At 35.9% G+C, this 19,979-nt stretch overlaps 1 protein-coding gene across 4 annotated transcripts; it reads right to left on the minus strand.

Moving 5' to 3' along the window:
• Positions 1-266: 266 nt before the first annotated feature.
• On the minus strand, positions 267-19,460 carry LOC143471045 (uncharacterized). 4 transcript variants are annotated; one of them, XM_076969375.1, is made up of 16 exons: positions 19,316-19,460; positions 18,310-18,468; positions 17,644-17,712; positions 15,483-15,646; positions 14,271-14,421; positions 14,064-14,199; positions 13,174-13,355; positions 7,627-7,764; positions 7,018-7,464; positions 5,236-5,333; positions 4,719-4,873; positions 1,845-1,930; positions 1,537-1,767; positions 1,283-1,421; positions 1,064-1,210; positions 267-904 (listed from the first exon to the last, which is right to left on the minus strand). In XM_076969375.1, the coding sequence occupies exons 2-16, from the start codon at positions 18,461-18,463 to the stop codon at positions 727-729; spliced, it is 2,475 nt and encodes an 824-aa protein (XP_076825490.1). In that variant the 5' UTR covers positions 18,464-18,468; positions 19,316-19,460; the 3' UTR covers positions 267-726. The 4 variants fall into 4 exon arrangements, with proteins under 4 accessions (XP_076825490.1, XP_076825489.1, XP_076825488.1 ...); XM_076969374.1 differs by lacking the exon at positions 19,316-19,460 and adding an exon at positions 19,068-19,308; XM_076969373.1 differs by lacking the exon at positions 19,316-19,460 and adding an exon at positions 18,538-19,024 and having other exon boundaries at positions 268-904.
• Positions 19,461-19,979: the final 519 nt, after the last annotated feature.

Genomic DNA, 19,979 nt, shown 5'->3' on the forward strand with positions numbered 1-19,979 from the left:
CCAAATGCGTGATGCTTAAATATAACTTGGAGTCATTTAGCCAAAAATTCATACTTAAGCATTGAAATAAAATAAGTATAGTAAATGACACAAATATTTTTGATGCATTTGCGGCCACTGTTAACAAATGCATAACATCTGGAACCGGTTCATAGATTGGCTTACAGACAAGTTTCCGCTCTATGCTGCTGTCTTACATTATTATGATTATTATAATGAGCTATGTTCGCTCATATAATAACCGTGTTTAACTATTTAAATCGTTCGTTGTTTGTATATGAATTGAATCAATGGGACCTTTGGGGTATGTCATTTTAACCCATAACATTCACAGTATGATCGCATATATTTTAAGTGATAGTCATTTCGTAGAACAGTTCATAAGTAAAAGCATCAGGGATGAACCGTTGATGATGATCTTCTTGGTTGTAACAAAGATTGCGTCATAAGACGCCCGAAAACAGCTAGTTATTTATCCACGCGTTAGCCAACGTTAATCACATCTCCCTCTTTAGCGGTGAAAGTATTAAGTCTTGATTATCTTTCAATTGGTTGTTTTTTCCGTTAAAACTGATAAAATGGTTCGCTATTTCCGCCTTACCTTACTTCAACCGACTGACGGGTCTTATCTACCGGCATTTTAAACAACGACAGAATGCAAACAATATCTTAGCAAAAGGTTTGTTTCATAGAACCAAATCAGATAAAACAATAGGCAAGAAATGGTTATTTACTGTGCAAAATCTCAATTCTGGAACGTCCATGGTTGCAAAGTATGTCAGCTTTGCCATCAGCGTTTGCGTCGAGAAGAATGACCTCATCACTGGCGCCGGTGCAGAAATAAGATTCGAAAACAGCGTCTGCATCGAAGTTTGCATTTTCGGACAACTTGACTGACAACAATCTGCCAAAAAAAGAAATGTTGCAGTAATCCGACAGCATTTGCATAGTAATAGTAAGCACGCCATAAGCTCTACAGTGGGAACGCTCAAGTCCAGTGATCGACGCTTGTGCATAAAGTTTCCTCACTAACAAAAATTTACGGTGTAGCAAAGGCATTTACTTTTTCTCTTTGTCCTGACAGAGCAAATCATCCAAGCCATCACCATTGAAATCCGCCGAATATTTTGCCCCTCTACTGCAGTCCTGCATGTAACCAGACCATCCGAGGGCAGCAAAACGTCCAGATGTATCCCCGTACAAAATGTGGCTATTAACACAAGACCGTGCACGTCAGACAAATCTTTTTGAAGAACAAGGAAGTTGTGGGAATAAAACTTACAAAATGCCACTGTCCTCGCCACACATTGCATCCTGTTTAAGGTCGCCGTTAAAATCGCCAAACACCCACCGGAGTGTTTTAGAAGCCGGGCAGGGATTATTGAGCGGTTTTATCGGCGTTCTCCTGAACATCTTGATAACTGGAAATATACTTAAATTATTAAATGAATAAAAAGTACCAGAAATTGCACTTTTATCAACGAGTGCCATCTGTCAAGTATCCTGCTCTGTGTTGTACTAAAGATAAACAATTACTTGGCTCCTCGCTGTACAACCCAACTCTACCAGATACAGGCGGGTTGCTGTTGCATTTTTCCAATTTCAAGATTGAACCCACCAGATTTCCATTAGGACATTCCTCTTTCAACAACTCAAATATTTTTTTATGAAGGGAGTTCTTTTTCTGACAACGGCGCCGTTTAAACTTGTGGCCTGACACGTGACACTGGTCCTTTAGCAAAACCCAAGGGGACCAGTGCGGACGCTCTGAATAAATTAGAACCGCGCTGACTGCAGTTGAACAAAAATAGTCAACAAGTGTTTTGCTTTTTTAGTTCAAATACCGTCTTCACACTCTGGGACATCGCACAATGAGCCATCTAAGGGGCGTCCAACACACTGATGAAGACTTCCAGCGCATGTCCTGGACCTGCAAACAACACTCACATCACATCGCATACCTAGTCTAATGTGAGTAAGGATTGACGCCTTATACTTTTAGTCCCATGAAAATAGTCTACCGATGAACTTCTGCTAAAATGTTTAGACGATTGTGGCGGTTAGAGCCACTCCAATCTAAGGTTACGATTCTTATTATGACGTCGCAAGAGATCAACGAGAAAGATCGAGCCAAAAGAAAGCCGCGAAAAATGTCAGGGGTGATTTTCGATTAATTGGAATTTTAATACCTTCACTACATAATATAATAACCCTTTTTTGAAACGCATACGCGAGGACCCCTGTGTTACGTAACAGTCTACTTGTCACCTGATTGTTTATTTATGGCGAGTTGCTTAGTTAAGGGCTGACGAGTGTTCCATGAAAAGGGGCTTTCCCATTATTCTGGAGTCAGAGAAAGGCAATCAATCGGAAATTTGAAAGTCGATCTTAATTTTTTTCACCAAAACATATCAAAATCATGGTGGGGTTGAGGACAGGTAATATTACCGGACCTACCTTTAGCGATTATGGCGTAGTAGGCCAGCTAATACATTTCAAAAGAAATACGACTTTGCATTAAGTCATAAGTGGTTCTAGAAAGGTGCAAAGCGAAATCAATTGTTCGGGTTCGAACGAACCTGAATATTATGAAGGTCGACAAGAATAAATTCTATTTCTATTTGTTTCAGAAACAAACGGTTAGATGTCGCCATACAATTAATTACTTCGGCTTACAACATGACGTCATCGCCAAACAATTAACTCGCTCGGAAAAAGATTTGCTAAAACAGCGATTGAAAACCGTAACCTGGTGACTGATCTTTACTTAAAAAATTAAGTCTTGAAGCGTTGAAAAATACTTAATAAGTAATGCAGTAACGTGATATTCCTGCTCCCCGAATCTTTTATTCGAGGAATATTTCGGTTTCTGTTCGTATTGGAATAGCCCTAGCAGTTACAGGCGATAATTCTTTTCAGATGTATAAATGTCGCAAGTGACATTTGTACATCTACTTTGAAGACTTCGTGTTCTTCTGCCAGTTACCGGTACAAGACTCTGATAGCGCCAACAGCCAACGCTTGCATACCTGGTGTCGGAAAAGTAACAAGACTGAGTGTGCAACGCCGACCCGACAACATAACGATGGTTACACCTCTTTATGACGTAACATACAACTGAAATCTATGCTCTCTACTTGCATCGTGCGCTAGTTTGCAATTAGTTGTCTGCATCTACATGTGATTATTATAGTTGGTCGCCCTTGTCTGAGGCTATTACCGCTGTGAATGAAATTTCTTGTCCAACTTGACAAAATGCTTACACGGTTGACCGTTCACCAACTGACAATGACCTATTCATGGGCAAAGACAAAAATCTGAAGACTTGGGAATGGCCAAAATTTGTGCAAAAGTGGTTCCAAGTTGTTGTCACAGGGACAGAAAGGGAGGATGCCCGTCAGCATGGAGTTTCTTAAGGAGGCGTCAAACCCCTAGAACTAAGATCTTTATGAATTTGTTGTACGTCCTACGTAGGGCTTTAAAAAACCTATTTAGACCAATCATAATGCAGCACTGTTGGTGTTGTTTACTATCTTGGGAATTACCCTAGCAGTTGGCGCGCTTTAATGTCCCAGGTCGCGTGCAGAATTAGGCTAAATATTAGCATGAAAGTAGCTAAAATTGTTTTTTTTAGACCAAAAATTCTAATGTTTATTTCGCGTCTCTGTAAAAAAAGTTTGAATTATGGTTTTTTGATGGCATTTTATAGAATGGTAGTTCGAAGCATACAAAATTGACATGCAAAATTTCAGAGAGCCCCATCTTGGATTTTTCGAGTAATCAGTCTTTTTGTAAATTCACTGTATAATAAAACAAACAAAGAGGTTATGGCATTTTTTGGTGCATATGAAGATGTGTCAGATGATTCGGTGTATGAATCAAGTGATAGCAGCAGTACAGGTGTAGAAGAGGATGAAGAGGCAGATACGTCGACAGCAGTTGTTGTGACCACCACAGGCATGGTAGACGGTACTTCTGGTTTAGCCACGCTTCAAAATAGTTGGACTGCTACCAGTGTTAGGCAGAGGAACTTTGGATTCACTGGTCAAGAAACTCTGTGCATTCCTAAAGGCTAAACCTTCACACGAAGGCAAAGTTTGGCCAATAGACGTATTCAGTCTATTTATATCAGATGAAATCATCAGTTTAATAGTGAGAGAAACGAACCGTTACGATTGTCAGGTCATCAAAGGTGTTTGGGGTGTTATGAACTGATTTCTTTGAACGAAGGGTCACGGGAAGCATCGAAAAAGGCTAGAAAAGTATCAACCTATTGTGAAGGCTGCGAGAGCAAACCATATTTGTGCTTTAAAATGAAGCATTCTGACTGAAATTTAAGTGACAAATGTTCTTTTTCAATATAATGAAATTACAAAGAATTTCACCACTTGCCTGTGTTGAACAAGGATTTTGAAACAGGAAAAAAGGCCAAAAAATAATAACATTAATGTTTCTCGTAAGAACCACAGTTGGGTCACAAAGCAGTAGCAAAATTTTACGCATGACCCACTGATGGGTCGCATCGCCGTGAACGTGTTAATTTATGGTCAACATATTTTAACACCTGCTTTCCACTTTGACAAAACTTGACCTAGCAGAAACTAATTTACCATTCCACATAATATTCATACTGTGTTAATTTGAATAAAAATGAAAAGATATTAAGCATTTTCCAATACAACAAATGTATTTAGGGATCTATTTATACGTAGTTTAACCTCATTTTAAAAGCATAAGTTCCACAAGTTCTGGAACATCGTCCATAACTGCCCCAGGGTTCCCACTGAGCTGTAGTGCAAGTTGTTGGACGATGATTAGCAATGCATTTCCTTTTCTTGTAACTGACCACGTTGGGAAACTTCTTTCTGCATTGCTGCATATACACCATAATACTAACTAGAGAATGATAAATAATAATATCAATCTATCAAAGAAAATGATAAACTATAAAGCTAATAAAATCATTGTACATTAAATCTTATCTCATTTCTGCTGATATATTTTTATCATCATCTGGTAATGTATGCTTAACGTTTTACCGCACAACTCTTTTGAGCTTAATTTTGTTACAGTTTAACAGCATTGCTCTGAGTGCTGGAACATCGTCACTATAGCACAACATACTCAGCACTTCGCAGAACTTTCAGTTTCAACATATTTACATTCTGTTAATTGGGCCTTTGTTAATGAACATTCCTTTCTACGCAAAAATGGCAAAACTGAAAATGTACTTACAATAAAAGTTCCACCAATGCAAGTACGCTTAGCAAAGGCAAATACACTTCTACATGTGCACTGCCCATATGGTCCAATATCACTCCAACGTATGGATACTAAGAAACAATAAAGTTTTGTTAAAAATTGCTGACAATTTAAATTCCAGTCGCTCAACGAGAAAGTGACAATATTTTTCCACAAAAAAAAGACACATAGTGTAGCTGATGAACAACTGTATTGTTATGAATTAAGTAGTGTTGTCAAAATGCAGCACAGAGGTCAATAATTCATTCATAATATACAAGATCGAAAAACAAAACAAATAATAAAAAAACATTGAAGAATTATTCGAAGAACAAGAATGAATTTACAAAAAGTGACAACCATATAAAAAAGGAGGAAACAAAGAATAACAAACTGACAAATTAAATTTTGTGACATCTATCCGCATACAAGTTTATACAATTAATGGCAAAAAATTAACTCGAGTCATTTTGTAACCAGACACAATTTCACTCGGTTATGACTGTGGTGCTAAAAATAAAATGAGTTTCTTTGGTCAACTTAGCATAAAAATAAAATTCCATCATATTTACAAACCTATTTAAGGGAAAGCACATCCATGATATTATTTCCACATTTCACTATGATATTTATTGGTAACAAGTTCAATAAATTGGAATAAACTTTTGCACGCTCGCCTCGAATTAAAAAAGCTTTTATGACCAAGATATGCCAACACCCAAGCTGCTGCCAAGATATGACACACTTATTTGTTCATTTTACACCTAACTTACCCTAAGTGAAAATCGCCATTAATATTATTCAATCATTCTAGAAAAAAGCAGAAAAATTGACCATAAATGAACACTATACCAATGTACTTTTGACATACTAAGGAAGCAAAAAAATACTAGTGGACTTCATAATTTCCCCACCTTTGTTCTAAACAGAATATATGACCTGCATGTTTGGATGACAACACAACAACAACAGTGATTGGGTCAATTCCTATCAAAATGTTTAGCTTTATGATGGGAAATCAGCCCACACAAGTTAAAATGTGTCATTACTCATACAAAAGATTAGTATTAGTTAATTATTTTCTTTATTTCTTAACACCATAACGACCAAGCACGTCAAGTATTGACGTATTTCAAGTATTTAATTTATTGTTTCTCCACCGGGTATCATCTTTTTCTGCTGAAACATCTTGACAATTATTTGTTTGTTTTACTTTCTTGCAACGCTCAGTTTGTCTGACTTTTGGAGGTTTTATGAATAAAATTAAAGTATATGTCTACCTCGGACGACCGAGCGCATCAATTGACGCACATAGCTTAAAATTTCACACTAAGTCTACCGTCTAGTCTGCAGAATCATTACAACGTGATAAAATGGAATAACGATAATCAAAAATTGATAATCAGCATCGTCTGAGGTATAATTGAGCATGGTGAGATCACCCTAAAATTGGGAAAATTTCGGTCCGGCGTCCTAATTCACTGAAGAAATTCGGGCTCATTCAGCGAGTTTATTCGAAAGTAGCACGTGCTCGCGAGCAGTGGACATTTTAGAAGGACATTTAGTTTAGTAGGACATTTAGAAGGACAAAAGGCAGAGAAGACTTCAAAGATGTTTTTCTTACTAAATAAATGAATGATTTGTATTTTATGTGTATTATGTGTCAATTGACGCACTTGATCATTCTAGGTAGTATAAAAGTGCGGTCGTTCTAGTGTTAAATTAATATCAATACAAACAGTGGATAATGAAAAAATAGCAGAATAAATATAAAACCTGTTGAACTCCCACTGCCAACAGTTGTACCATTGCCACCAGTTGTACCACCACTGCCACCAGTTGTACCACCGCCGCCACCAGTTGTACCACCGCCGCCACCAGTTGTACCACCACTGCCACCAGTTGTACCACCGCTGCCACCTGTTGAACCACCACTGCCACCTGTTGAACCACCACTGCCACCAGTTGTACCATCACTGCCACCAGTTGTACCACCACTGCCACCAGTTGTACCACCACTGTCACCAATTGTACCATCACTGCCACCAGTTGAACCACCGCTACCACCAGTTGAACCACCGCTACCACCAGTTGAACCACCACTGCCACCAGTTGTACCACTGTTGCTTATTTTCAAGTTTTTGCAGTACAATGTATTCAATTCATTGATATCCTCTTCGGATAATTCAAGCCTATGGTCAGGCACTCCTTTTGTCTTAGTACCTAAAACCATATTTTGATGAAATAGAAATCACATAAATATACAAGCATACAAATTCCAAAGATCATGTGGCATTTAACGACATGCTGTTATAAAAATTGTCATATTCTTATGCCATGCCGGCAATGATACCAGCCAGGCCTAGCACAAAAACAATGTTTTACCAGGTAACTTTTCCACAGTTGCCTCCCCATTTCGTGTAAAGCCATATTTTCCGTAGTGCATGATAGAGTCAAAGTCATATGGAGATCCCAAATCAACCACATACTTGACGTTCATCACTCGATAATGCGCCCTATATGCTTGAAAACATTGAATTACTTAGCATGCATAAAAATATAAATATGATCAGTACAATCACACTGTCAAATATAAATAACTGGTTTGAAAGCTACAACTTATCAAAATGAAAGTTATCTTTCATCAAAGTCAACAACGCATTTACGAAAAATTAAAGTCTATTGTTCAAGACTTGAGTAAATGATATTTTAAATCAAGCAAAAGTCACATCATGGGTCAAAACACAATACATTATCACCAATACAGCTACTATTAATATTTTTAGAAGCACGCTTGCAAAAGCGTTTGGCGCTCGCTTCAGTGCAGCTCTAGCAGGAATTGAATTCCAGCTCACCCTGGAATTAACACATTTAATTCCTATGCTATAGAGAACATGCAACTGGGTGGACTTAACCATGACTTGTGATCGCTAAAATCAAGAATAACCGTACAAAATATCACATAAGATGTAGCCGAAAGCCACTGTACTCAGAAGGTGTACCGACACTTAATCACGCGACACATAATCACGCGACATTTAATCACCGACACATAATCACTAGGACATTTAATCACGCGACACATAATCACTAGGACAGGGGTTCCCAACCTTTTTATGTTCTCGTACCACTTAGCCACCACGGATTGTCAACACGTACCACTATTTTCAAAACAACTAATTTGATCCAATATTCGCACAGCAGCATTGTATTAATAACAATGACAGCAGGGAGCAAGATCGACAAAAGTAGCTGACTGAGTGCAGAGAATTTAGTACGGAAAGAAATAAAAGTGCTGTTCGCATATTTTAGCAACTCAAAATTAAATTGTTATACTACTATACTGTATATCGCATGCAACGGAGAGCTTCTCGCGTACCACCTGAAAAGCTCCCGCGTACCACTAGTGGTACGCGTACCACCGGTTGGGAACCCCTGCACTAGGACATTTAATCACGCGACACATAATCACTAGGACATTTAATCACGCGACTTCGATACGTAATCACGCGACATTTAATCACGCGACACATAATCACTTGGATGCGACTGCCAAAGGCTTCCTTGGTCTTTCTTTTAGAACTCCCCGACAATTCTTTTGACTCCGTTGCGCCGGCTTTCTCTATAATGTTTCTTTAAATCAACACCAGCTTCATAAAGTCTAATTGTTATATTGTCCGAAAGTATAACCTATGTAATATCTAACATTATTCTACTGTATTGTCATCGAAGCTCTTGACCAAAGTACCATCAAAACGTTACACCGTAAAATACAATGCTACTTGAAACTGTGTCAGAGCATCGGTTTTGGAACTCTGGAACAATGCCAATGAATGAATTATTACAATTTACTATCACGACCGCCACATCTCTTTGTATCTATAACCACTAGTCTAGTCTACAGACAATCTCGTACTTAGTACGAGATCCTAGTCTACCGTTGACCGTTATCTGTCAAGCGAGATTTTAGTCTATCTTCGTGCAGTTGCTTACATGTCCCATGCATAACATTGCTGTAAATTGTAAATGTAAAAAAATATTGTAAATGTGTGATTAAATGTCGCGTGATTAAATGTCCTAGTGATTATGTGTCGCGTGATTAAATGTCCTAGTGATTATGCGTCGCGTGATTAAATGTCGCGTGATTAAATGTCCTAGTGATTATGTGTCGGTGATTAAGCGTCGCGTGATTAATTGTCGCGTGATTAAGTGTCACCAAACCACTCAGAACAATGGTTGCATGATGCAATAACAAGTAGCAACAAAAGAAATGCTAGTTTCCAACAAACCAGCATGCCTAAAATGTACGCAGACATAAAATTAACTTAAGTGATGTGGCAAGTTCAAAAACAAGTTAGCTTTAAATTGACGGATAGTTGCCAATAAGTATACTGCAGAAAGGATTTTTAAAAATATACTGTCATTAAGCATCTATTACCAAAACTGTATTCCAATTTTTTCTTCCTGTTATAATGAAGAAACCAGTCATTCTGATGTCACAATGTAAAGAAATGGTTTTAGTTATAGCCGTTACTATATACTTGTCAACCACAGAAAACATTCTATTCATACTTGATCAAAACACCCGAGTCATGCATAATGTTTTTATGCTATGACATAAGAGCCATCATCTTCATCATAATCAAGCAATCAATTTGTGTTTTTTCCACATGCTTATGTGAGTGCTTAACCACTGCATGTTTGTAAAAATCCTTTTGCAACTATACTTACAGGTAATTACCTTTTGATTTAAAGCCCATTTGAACTGAATTTTTGAACTTGCACCATCACTTTCAATAACTAACTTCATAAATAACAAGTAAACCATAACCCGAAATAAAAAAAAAAGTTTTTAACTAATAGTACTAATTTCATTGATATTTTCTCCATTCAAAGATTTGTGCTAAAACTAGTGACAAGAAGAAAATGATCAACTGAAATTTGTCTGTGCAAATAATTATTTAATTGATTCCATGAATAACAAGAAGCAGATGGGTTCATCAGCAGGTGCCATCCGGTGGTACGTGAGAAAATTTCAGTGGTCCACAAGATATTGTGACTATCTGGTAGTGATATTTCTATGTTTATTAAAAATCAAACAAACCTTTATCCCAATGGTTATAATTTGATTGATATTTTCATCTTGATATTTTCTCCAATTAAACATTTGCGCTAAAAAAATTGACCAACTAAAATTGGTCTGTGCACTATGTATGCTGACCTAAAATTTGATGCGAATTTTGAACAACACACTTATACCAATGATATTTTTATCTGTTAAAACTGGGAACAATTTGTCTCAAACTTTAAGTCGCTTTCTGGCTTGCAGTTACATTTCTAGAGCCAAATACAATACCAATAGGCTGATTACAGACAAACAGGTTAATTCACAGGTCAACAAATTTTTTTTAATTTTTTGTTGCAAGAGATTTTTTAACTGATTCTACACAATCTTGGGATGCTGATTTCAAATCTGCAATCAGTTTCTTTATGCATGCTCTAGTTTTCATGCAATCACAAATTTAAATTTTTTCGTTTCTGGCTCATATTTAGTGTGCGTTGTCTGTATGGTACAGTACCAGTTTTTCAGATAGAAGCTTTCAGCTCTTTTAAGTTGTAGCCTACTGCTGTTTAAGGGCGTTTGAAGAAGCTAAGCAATTTGATTATAGTGAGGTATTGCGGATAGATGCTGTAGGATAGGTTATAAGCTCTATTTTACACTCGTAAATGCAAAAATAAACCTGATTCATTTTGTTATATCAGTGGTGTGTACACGCTTTTTCTGTCAAAGATGAAATATAACATCGTTCGTGAAGCCTGCCTACAGAGCTTACTTTGGCATCTATCTTGGCGATCAAGATAAGAAATGGTCTCCGCATATTGTGTGCCATAACTGCGAACAAATGCTCAGAGACTGAACAAAAGGAAAGCGGAAAAGTCTGCCTTTTTGCATTCCAATGGTGTGGCGTGAACCCCAAGATCACACGACTGAATGCTACTTTTGCATGGTACAGTAAATATGAAAGGTGTTGGCAGGAAGAGCCGACTAATGCTTTCTTATCCAAGTATACCATCAGCTATACGACCTGATCCGCACTCTTCCCTCCTCCAGTCTTTAGTGGTTTTATATTTTCTGAAGATGAGGAAACTGAATCTGATAGGGAAGAGGTTATGGAAATGGAGTATAAAAGAACAGATACAGAATCTGAACCCTCTTCTGGTGAAACCAGAGCAGCTGTTCAGCAGTTTAATCAATCAGAACTGAATGACTTAAAACGTGAATTAGATTTGTCCAAGCAAGAAGCTCAGCTCTTAGCCTCCAGACTCAAGGAAAAACAGGTTCTAGATAAATCTGTAAAGGTTTCCTTTTTTTTGGAAAAGGAGAAGAACTCTTTCTTCCCTATTTTTCAGAGGAAAATATGCTGGTATACTGCAACGATATACCTGATCTTCTTGAACAACTGGGTATCTCCTCATATGATCCAGAATAATGGCGATTGTTTTTAGACAGTTCCAAGCGCAGCCTCAAGTGTGTCCTTTTACACAATGGAAATGTTTATGAAGCTTGGTTGGTCACTCCACTGTCTTAAAGGAACGGCATGATGACATCAGAATTGTCATGGATTTGCTCAGATTTGCACACCTGGATCATTTGTGTTAACCTCAAAATGGTTAGTTTTCTGCTAGGTCAGCAAAAAGGATACACTAAATTTCTATGTTATCTATGCATGTGGGACAGCAGAGCACGTGAAAAAACATTGGACACAGAAGGAGCGGCCCATCCGTGAAACATTTCAAGTTGGCATGCCTAATGTAACACACAACCTAATCGTAAGCAGAGACAAAATTGTTTTTCCGGCCCTGCACATCAAACTAAGTCTCATAACACAGTTTGTTAAAGCTCTAAATCCTGACAACGAGTCCTTTCATCATCTTCTTTACACTTTCTCTGCTTTGTCATATGATAAAATTAAAGCAGCAAACTCAAAAAACGTACAAACGCAGAAGTTATTGGATTGCCATCATTCTTTTCAATGTTATTTTGAAAAAAAAATGTCATTTTGCTTATTACATGTATTTTACCAGCAAAAATGTTCTTTGTTACATTTTTTCAAACATTTGGTGCCTAATTGTCTGTAAATACAAATGCTAGTGGTAACACAATAATTTCTGGGAACCTATTTTTGTTTTGAGGTTGGTTATTCGACTATAAGCAAGAACATCATTTGACAAATCATGTAATTTTCAGAAAATTTGAATTTAGTAAATTAAAAATCACAATTTGCAAATCTAGACCTTGCAGAAAAAAACTAAGGTCGGATTTGGATTCAGCGCCCCAAAAATAGGTAAGAACAAGTGTTGGTAGAAATGCAACAAAATTTTTGTTGACCAGTGTTATAGTTAACTTGTAGTGACAGAAATTGTTTGCTGCTCACTAAACACATGAGAGATGTGGCCAATTTACGTCTCAAAGAATATTAGAATCTATGAGTGTTTAAATATAAGTGAATTTCAAACACTTTGCATTTGTTGAACCTGTCAAAATAGTAGCCACAGACAAGACATTATAAGTTTTTGACAGCTTTGTCACAATTGCAAAAGCATTTCGCTCCTGGGACAATAAAATAAACATTCTTATAGGACCCCTCTTGACATTTATCTAAACTTGGTGCGATAAATTAAATTGCCAATGAAACATTGACGACCGCTGCACTGGATGATAATAAATAGCAGTAAAAGAAATCCTGGTTTCCAGGAATGAGCGCAATAAACAATTGCTTTCATAATCATGTGCTAATGTTTTGACAATTTCTGATATAATAAGAATAAATAAATTAATAATATGACATAATAATAATAAATTTTTGACATAATAATATTGTAGTGTTTTGCAAAAAAGTTGCATTAAAGTGAGGTAAATAAATATCAAACCATCCAAAACATTTTCCCAGATGACTTTGATATAACCATCACGATCTGGCCGGCATTGTTCGTGATCGAAACCAAAGGTGTGTAATAGTTCGTGAGCGATAATGAACCAGTACTCACAGCCAGGCCCAATGCTTAATTTTTGGCCAGTTTCAGCAGCCCAGGATTGTTTTCCAAGGTCTGACCTGAAATTTATTTAAGTTGAAGTTAACGTCGACTAAAATTTAAATGGATTTGAGTATAAATGAAGAGTATAGATGATATTTAAAAGTGCATCCAGCGATGCGGAAACTTCGGTTCATAGGGGTTTGGTAACATAATCTAAGATATGGTATGATGTCAGTCGAAAGATAGCAAAAAAAAACAGACATCTAACCACCTCTTAGTGAACATAAAGTAGCTCATGTAAAAAAAAAAAATTCCATAAAAAATAAAACTTTGTGGACGTAGCACGATTCACTACAGTATCAGGTGGTGGCCTAATCTGCTTGTACTGCACCTGGAAGTTTCAAGCTTGTTGGTTAGGATGGCAACTTACAAAAGGAAACAAGCTCCGCATTACAACATGGAATGTTGCAAAAATTGAGCAGAAAACAAGAAATATGACAATTATCATAGTTCATCATAATGAACACTATGACGCTTGATTCTGTGCTTGTGAGTGAAAAGTGCTTATTTTTTATTCAAGAACTTGAATGAAAGCGGGGTTCGATTTTTCTTTGACGAGCGCCAGCGCCGCTCATTTAAATAAAGCCCCACTCTATATCTAATGAATGTAGAAGAAACCTCTTACTTTTAAAATCAAACCAATATGCACTTTTCAAGAGCTCAATAACCTTTGAAAGTATTGTGAAATAAAACAAATTATTACAATATTCAATTTGAGGCCATACCAACATCCACTATCTCGAACATATTTAATGTATGGAGAGTCTGATGACGGCAAATAAGGCAGAAACTTAAAGCACGACCCCTCCTCAAATTTGTCATGTGCTATTTTGATTGCGCTGACAGCTGCCTTGTTTGATTCTAGAACATCAAAGTGGTTTGAATTCTTAAACTAGAGAAGAATATTCAGCAAAACATTATGGAGAACTTACTAATTTTGTCATCCATTGCGAAATAAATTAAAAATCTTCGATCCTCCACATCCTCATTCCAACGAATATTTACAGGGTTATATTTGTTAATAGGAGCTGCTGTCCCAACTTGAAGTAAAAATTCTTCATCTTCGTCTACATAACCATAAGCCTGAAAATAAGATTATCGAAAATCTTTATACTTGAACTGAGGAAAGTTAGTGTGCAATCTGAGCTCATTGATGATCCTTCAAAACTTAATTGATGATCCTTCAATACTTTTTCTAAAAGCGGTTACCACCAGATCAAATTTCAAGATTTTAATGAAAACTTTGTGAAATCTCTTTGTCTGAAAGGCATCTACCTCACAAAAATCTCACAAAAGTGTTTGTTGCCGAAAAGAATAAAAACCATAGAAACATGGGTCAGGAGCTAGATTATTACGATTACTTTGTCAATTGTTAAGTTAATGAACGAGGAAAAGGCATACAAAGAAATCCTGAATCTACTATTGAAAAAGCAAACCGGTATTACTGGTAACCTGCCTACAACAAAAAAATGAACCGAGTGATTCTTTTGCAATAATACGGGACAATTTTAGAAGTTGCTGAATGAGGATAACTCAGTTAAACTTAGATAAAAAAATTTACATTTGAACAGATTGTTTTTTCGGCTTGAAATTAACTCAACACCAGTAGAATGTGATAAAGACCATGATAGTGTTGTTTCTAGTTTTTGAAAATTTATAGTTTCTCAACATACAAAGTGTCAATAAGAAAGAAATTTGCATTGTAAAAGAAACAGCGGACAGCTGATTGCCATCAAAAAGTGTCACGTGACCAACCAAGGGCAACCAACTTAATTCAAACATTTTAACGCGTAAAAGGTCTATTGTCCCCACATTGCTTGTCTCGTGGCAAGTTGCCAAATATATACACATTATTTATCTCTTGTTTTACTTTTTTGTGTAGTAATGTTAAGTTTCCCGAAAATCGAATTGTTTGTCACTCTCATTATTCAATAATTTACAGATGACATAAAATAGCATAGCCTTGAAAGCTTTGACAAAAAAATATGCAAATACGTGCAAAATATTGAAGGTAGTAGTAACAACATCAACATGCCTAAATGTGGATGAATTGACCGAATTCAACATAGTAACAACATAGTATATGAGAAAAATTATTGCAAGTACAATAAAATAATAAATCTCGCAACCTCGCAAATCCCCACCTTCAAAAATCTTGGTAATTGAGTCTCATCTATTTGAATATCTCCTTGGAATGAGTTGGTATCTACTGCACATTTACAGCTCACTGGGCATCTATCTCTGTCCATTTCATAACCAAAAGGACAGGGAAAGGAGCAAAGCGAGACATCAAAATCACACTCAACCTCTAGCAAACAAATAGAATCATTAAACTAACTTCAAATGATGTAGTACTAAATTTTTTGAAAAGTGTTTAGTAAATAAATAAAATCAGTGACTGAATGACTTCAGATGTTGTAGTATAAAATATAACTGACCAAAGGAAAATATTGTAAAGAACCTAGATTCTACGATATTGGGCAATCTGGATTTATTGGGATCATCCAAAATGTGTTTACAAAATTAATATTTCGGCATACGTGCAGGTTGAACTCGAATTGAAGAAAAGTTTTTTTAACATCTTGTTAAACAATACATGCTTAATATGTTTCTTGTTGCTGCTTCATTATTGCAATAGAAAGAGTGAATGCTGTAAATGATATATGGACGTTTTAAAAACATTCATCACAGGTAACTCTAAAGAGTTAGATATACTGTACTAGATGTAAGGAACTATTAGGGTAATACAGTAATACACCTTATTCGTATAAACCCTGTCCTATTACACAATAAAAAGATCCTCTGCAGTAACAATGAAATTGTTGAAAGATTTTAAAGAAATCAAACTGATACAAAGTAAAGAATGACAAAAAATTTTAGGTAACTTGAAGTGTTTAAGAGAATACAATGAAGGACATAAACTGATGAAATGTTTAAGTTATCAGTTATCACAAATAGCCTTCTATGTTTGACATGCGCCAACTCGAATCTATGAATCCAAGTAGCCGGCACAAATATTGACAAATTTTGTTATTCTCACAAATCTGTCTCTTGTTTGTTGTTGTTGTTGTTTGATCATAAACTTCTGAATATTTGTTAATTTGTATGAATGTACAGTGATTTTTATATTTTTCATTGGACAACAAAACAACAGGATTGACAATGTCTATGTTGCTCGACAGGTAGTTTGATAAAGCGCACTCGAGCAAAGTTAGCAGATTTATGTTGACAAAAATACCAAAATTTATTCATCGTATTTTGACAATCTTCCCCACAATTTATCATATTTCTATACTGTTAAGTAACAATTATAAAGTCGGGGTATGTTTATTAAGAAATTTTTGCAGGTGTGAGGATTGGCAAATAGAAATAGGTTGGAATCTGTGCATTAAATACACCCAATTGGCAACAATTGGTAACACCACAGATGTCTCGTATGTGTCAGTTATGAAAGTCAGCTCAAAATGCATCTGACGAAATGCAGGAGTTTCACCGCTATTGCGCATGAGGCAATGCAATAGTAGGATGTCTATTGAAATGATTAGAGATGGGAACTTTCCTTCATTTGACACAAAATTACAGGTTTTCAGATGCATTGCAACAAAGATGTCAGACAAAATGTTGCCATAGAAAAAAAGATTATGTTAAGCTTGGATAAGTTTTTTTTTGGACATCAGGATCGACGGTTGATCGAAATGAAAATGAATATTGTTTCAAAAAATTAATTGGGCAGAAGTAAAGTTTTTAGCATGAAATTTTTATTTAAAAGATAAAGCAAGGTTATACGTTACGAGAAACAAAATTTGAGCCAAAATAGTCCAGTTTGACATTGATCTCATATAGACCGTCGCATTAAATAAGGCCGGCCTCAGTAAGCATTAAGCCGTCGAATATCAGCAACAGTAATCGGCATTGTCAATCCTTACATTTTGTCTTTCAGGATTATTGTAATTTTGGTTGAAGCTATTCGTAAAATATTTTTAGGTTAAATAAAAGGTTAAGTTAAGAAGAAAAACGATTATGTTAAGAAAACAAGCCACAGAGTATACCTAGCAAGCACTGTATATGCAATGCCAGCAACAAAAGCAAAAATTATAAGCATTTCATTAAATAAAAGCTAACGCGTTCATGTTCATGCTTTATATTTATACTCCTCCTTGCCTTTATTGAATGCGTTACCATGACAATAATGTGTTATCAGCAAAAGACTGCGTCCGGTAAGCCCGGTAAGTGACAACAGATACCTTGACCACGCTATTAAGATTAATACAAGTACAAGATCATATAAATCTTTACAAAAACTACCTGGACAGGTGTTCCTTTGCAAACCATTTGTGCTGCTTCTTCTGATTTCTATGCATGGATCAGTTGACCCTGTTTAAAAAGTCTATTTCATTAAAAATAAACAATGAGGTGCAAAAACACACATAGTGCAACGACCAATTCCAAGTATCCAAGCATGGCTTGTGGCAGGCTGTAAGCAAGCTTATGACATTTGAAAAAAATTTCGTCTCAACCTGCTTTTCAAAAGACCATCAATTTAGAGTTTTCATCAAGAACAACAACAAGAACTTTGTTACATGACCATTAAAACAAAAAAAATTGTAACCCATAGTTAATTGTTGTTTGATGATGAATGAACTCCCATTATCATAGCATTGGCCAAAAGCATGTAATGACCCAAAAACTGTATCATTGCATTTATGTAATAGAGTTTCAAATGGCATTAACGTTTATCCTTAAATAACATTTTCAAATGAGTCCTTAAACAAAATTGTCATTATCAATCATTGTCAAAAATTGTTGTAAGTGAGCGGAAATATCTTCAAAAAAATGATGGCAATAAGGTAACCAATGTGGCCTAACTTCTTGCACCTCAAAAAGGAGAAACTTGTTCACAAGGAAAAATAAAAAAAACAAACTACACACAACTTACCTGCAAAACTATAGTTTGCTTAGACGTTAAATTACCTGAAAGAGTATAAGCTAAAATAGCAGCAATAACAGCAACAACAAATAAAGCAACTCCAATTTTTATGTATGTCGCATTGGCAATGACATTTTCTTCGGCATTTGATTTTGGGAGTTTTCTTCTTGTTTTCTGTTGTTTGCTTGATTTCTTCATTGTTTCTAAAAACATTGGAAAATTTAGAAATTTTCGTCAATGCAAACAACAACTGACATTTGATTAAATCCCACCTTTGAGCTTTCTTCAAGAAAGCAAAATAATTAAGATTATTTCATTTCTTCTTCAATATAATTCATTTAAGTGAAAATAGAAAAAAGAGAGAATAGAAAAAAACACACTGTTTTCTGTTAAAACCACAAGTAAAATTTGATACTGGTATGACATTTCATTTCACGCATTGGTGTAATCTTTATCATTGAACTGAGGAAAGAATGTGCACAACTTGAAGCCATCGACCAATTTCATCACTCCAGCCTCAGTTGCCGAGTTTGTCATTTTGTGCAACTTCTGATAAATACAAGTTTTTTTGTGTTTTTGGTATAAATTTATTGCAAGAATTTAGAACTGTCGACCGAAACCATTAAAGCAAGGGTCATTGAAACATTATTTGGGGTTATTACATTAGTTGTATACTGGAAATCTAACCTGGCTCACATATTTATGTGGCAGGTACACTAACCACTTCTCCGCCACCAAGTTTAGTTAAAGTCAAAACTGTATTAAAGTTAAACGTTTATATATTTCATTGTTCTTCACTAACCATAATAATAAAGGGAGGATCGTCACCAAATAATATCGTGGAACTATTTCCATCGATGCTGTATCAAAGTTGACAGCTTATAATCATGCAAATTAATTCCTAACTTCCCTTAATCCAGGGGTTCTCAACCTTTTTACGATCCCGTACCACTTGGGCACCTTGTATTGTCAACACGTACCACTTCTTGCAGAACAACTAATTTGATCAAACCTTAGTTTACTCAGAAGAATAACAAACACTATCAGTACCTGCATTATTTCACACCACATTAAGTGTGTGTCTTCATCTACGCTGTACACCAACTGCATTACCGCCAGTACTTTAATAAAATTACTACGAAGCTGGGAGAGAAGTAACGCATATGAGCAATCATTTGATCTAATATCTATAACGCTTATGAGAAGTAACGCTCTTTGTTGACACGACCTGTATTTTAAAATTGTATTGTTACAGAACAATAGGAATTCATAGAACAATAGGGGTTCAGGAAAACTTATTGATTTCGAAACAAACTCCAAAAGTTAACTAAAAAGCTGTGAATCCAGGTTTTTGTAAAAAAATGGAATTTTTTCACGTATCACCTGTAAGACCTTCGCGAACCACTCGTAGTAAGCGTACCAGAGGTTGAAAATCCCTGACTTAATCCAATTTACTGGAGTACCATTTTCTTACTTTGACAACTGTACAAAGATACAATATAAGGAACGTCTAGCTCATCAGCCACTGATTACTAAGTAAGGAAATGCAAATTACATCAGTTGAATTTAGTCAATTTTTCACTTTTTGTTGGCAGAGTTAAACGGGTGCAGTTTTCAAGAAATTATATGAACCTGTTGAACAAGTTACCATTCAGGTCTTTAAAAACACCAAATTATTTCATGTACACACATACCATAGAACAGATAAAAGGAC

This window comes from Clavelina lepadiformis, chromosome 9 (genome assembly GCF_947623445.1).
Source record: "Clavelina lepadiformis chromosome 9, kaClaLepa1.1, whole genome shotgun sequence".
Classification (NCBI taxonomy): domain Eukaryota; kingdom Metazoa; phylum Chordata; class Ascidiacea; order Aplousobranchia; family Clavelinidae; genus Clavelina; species Clavelina lepadiformis.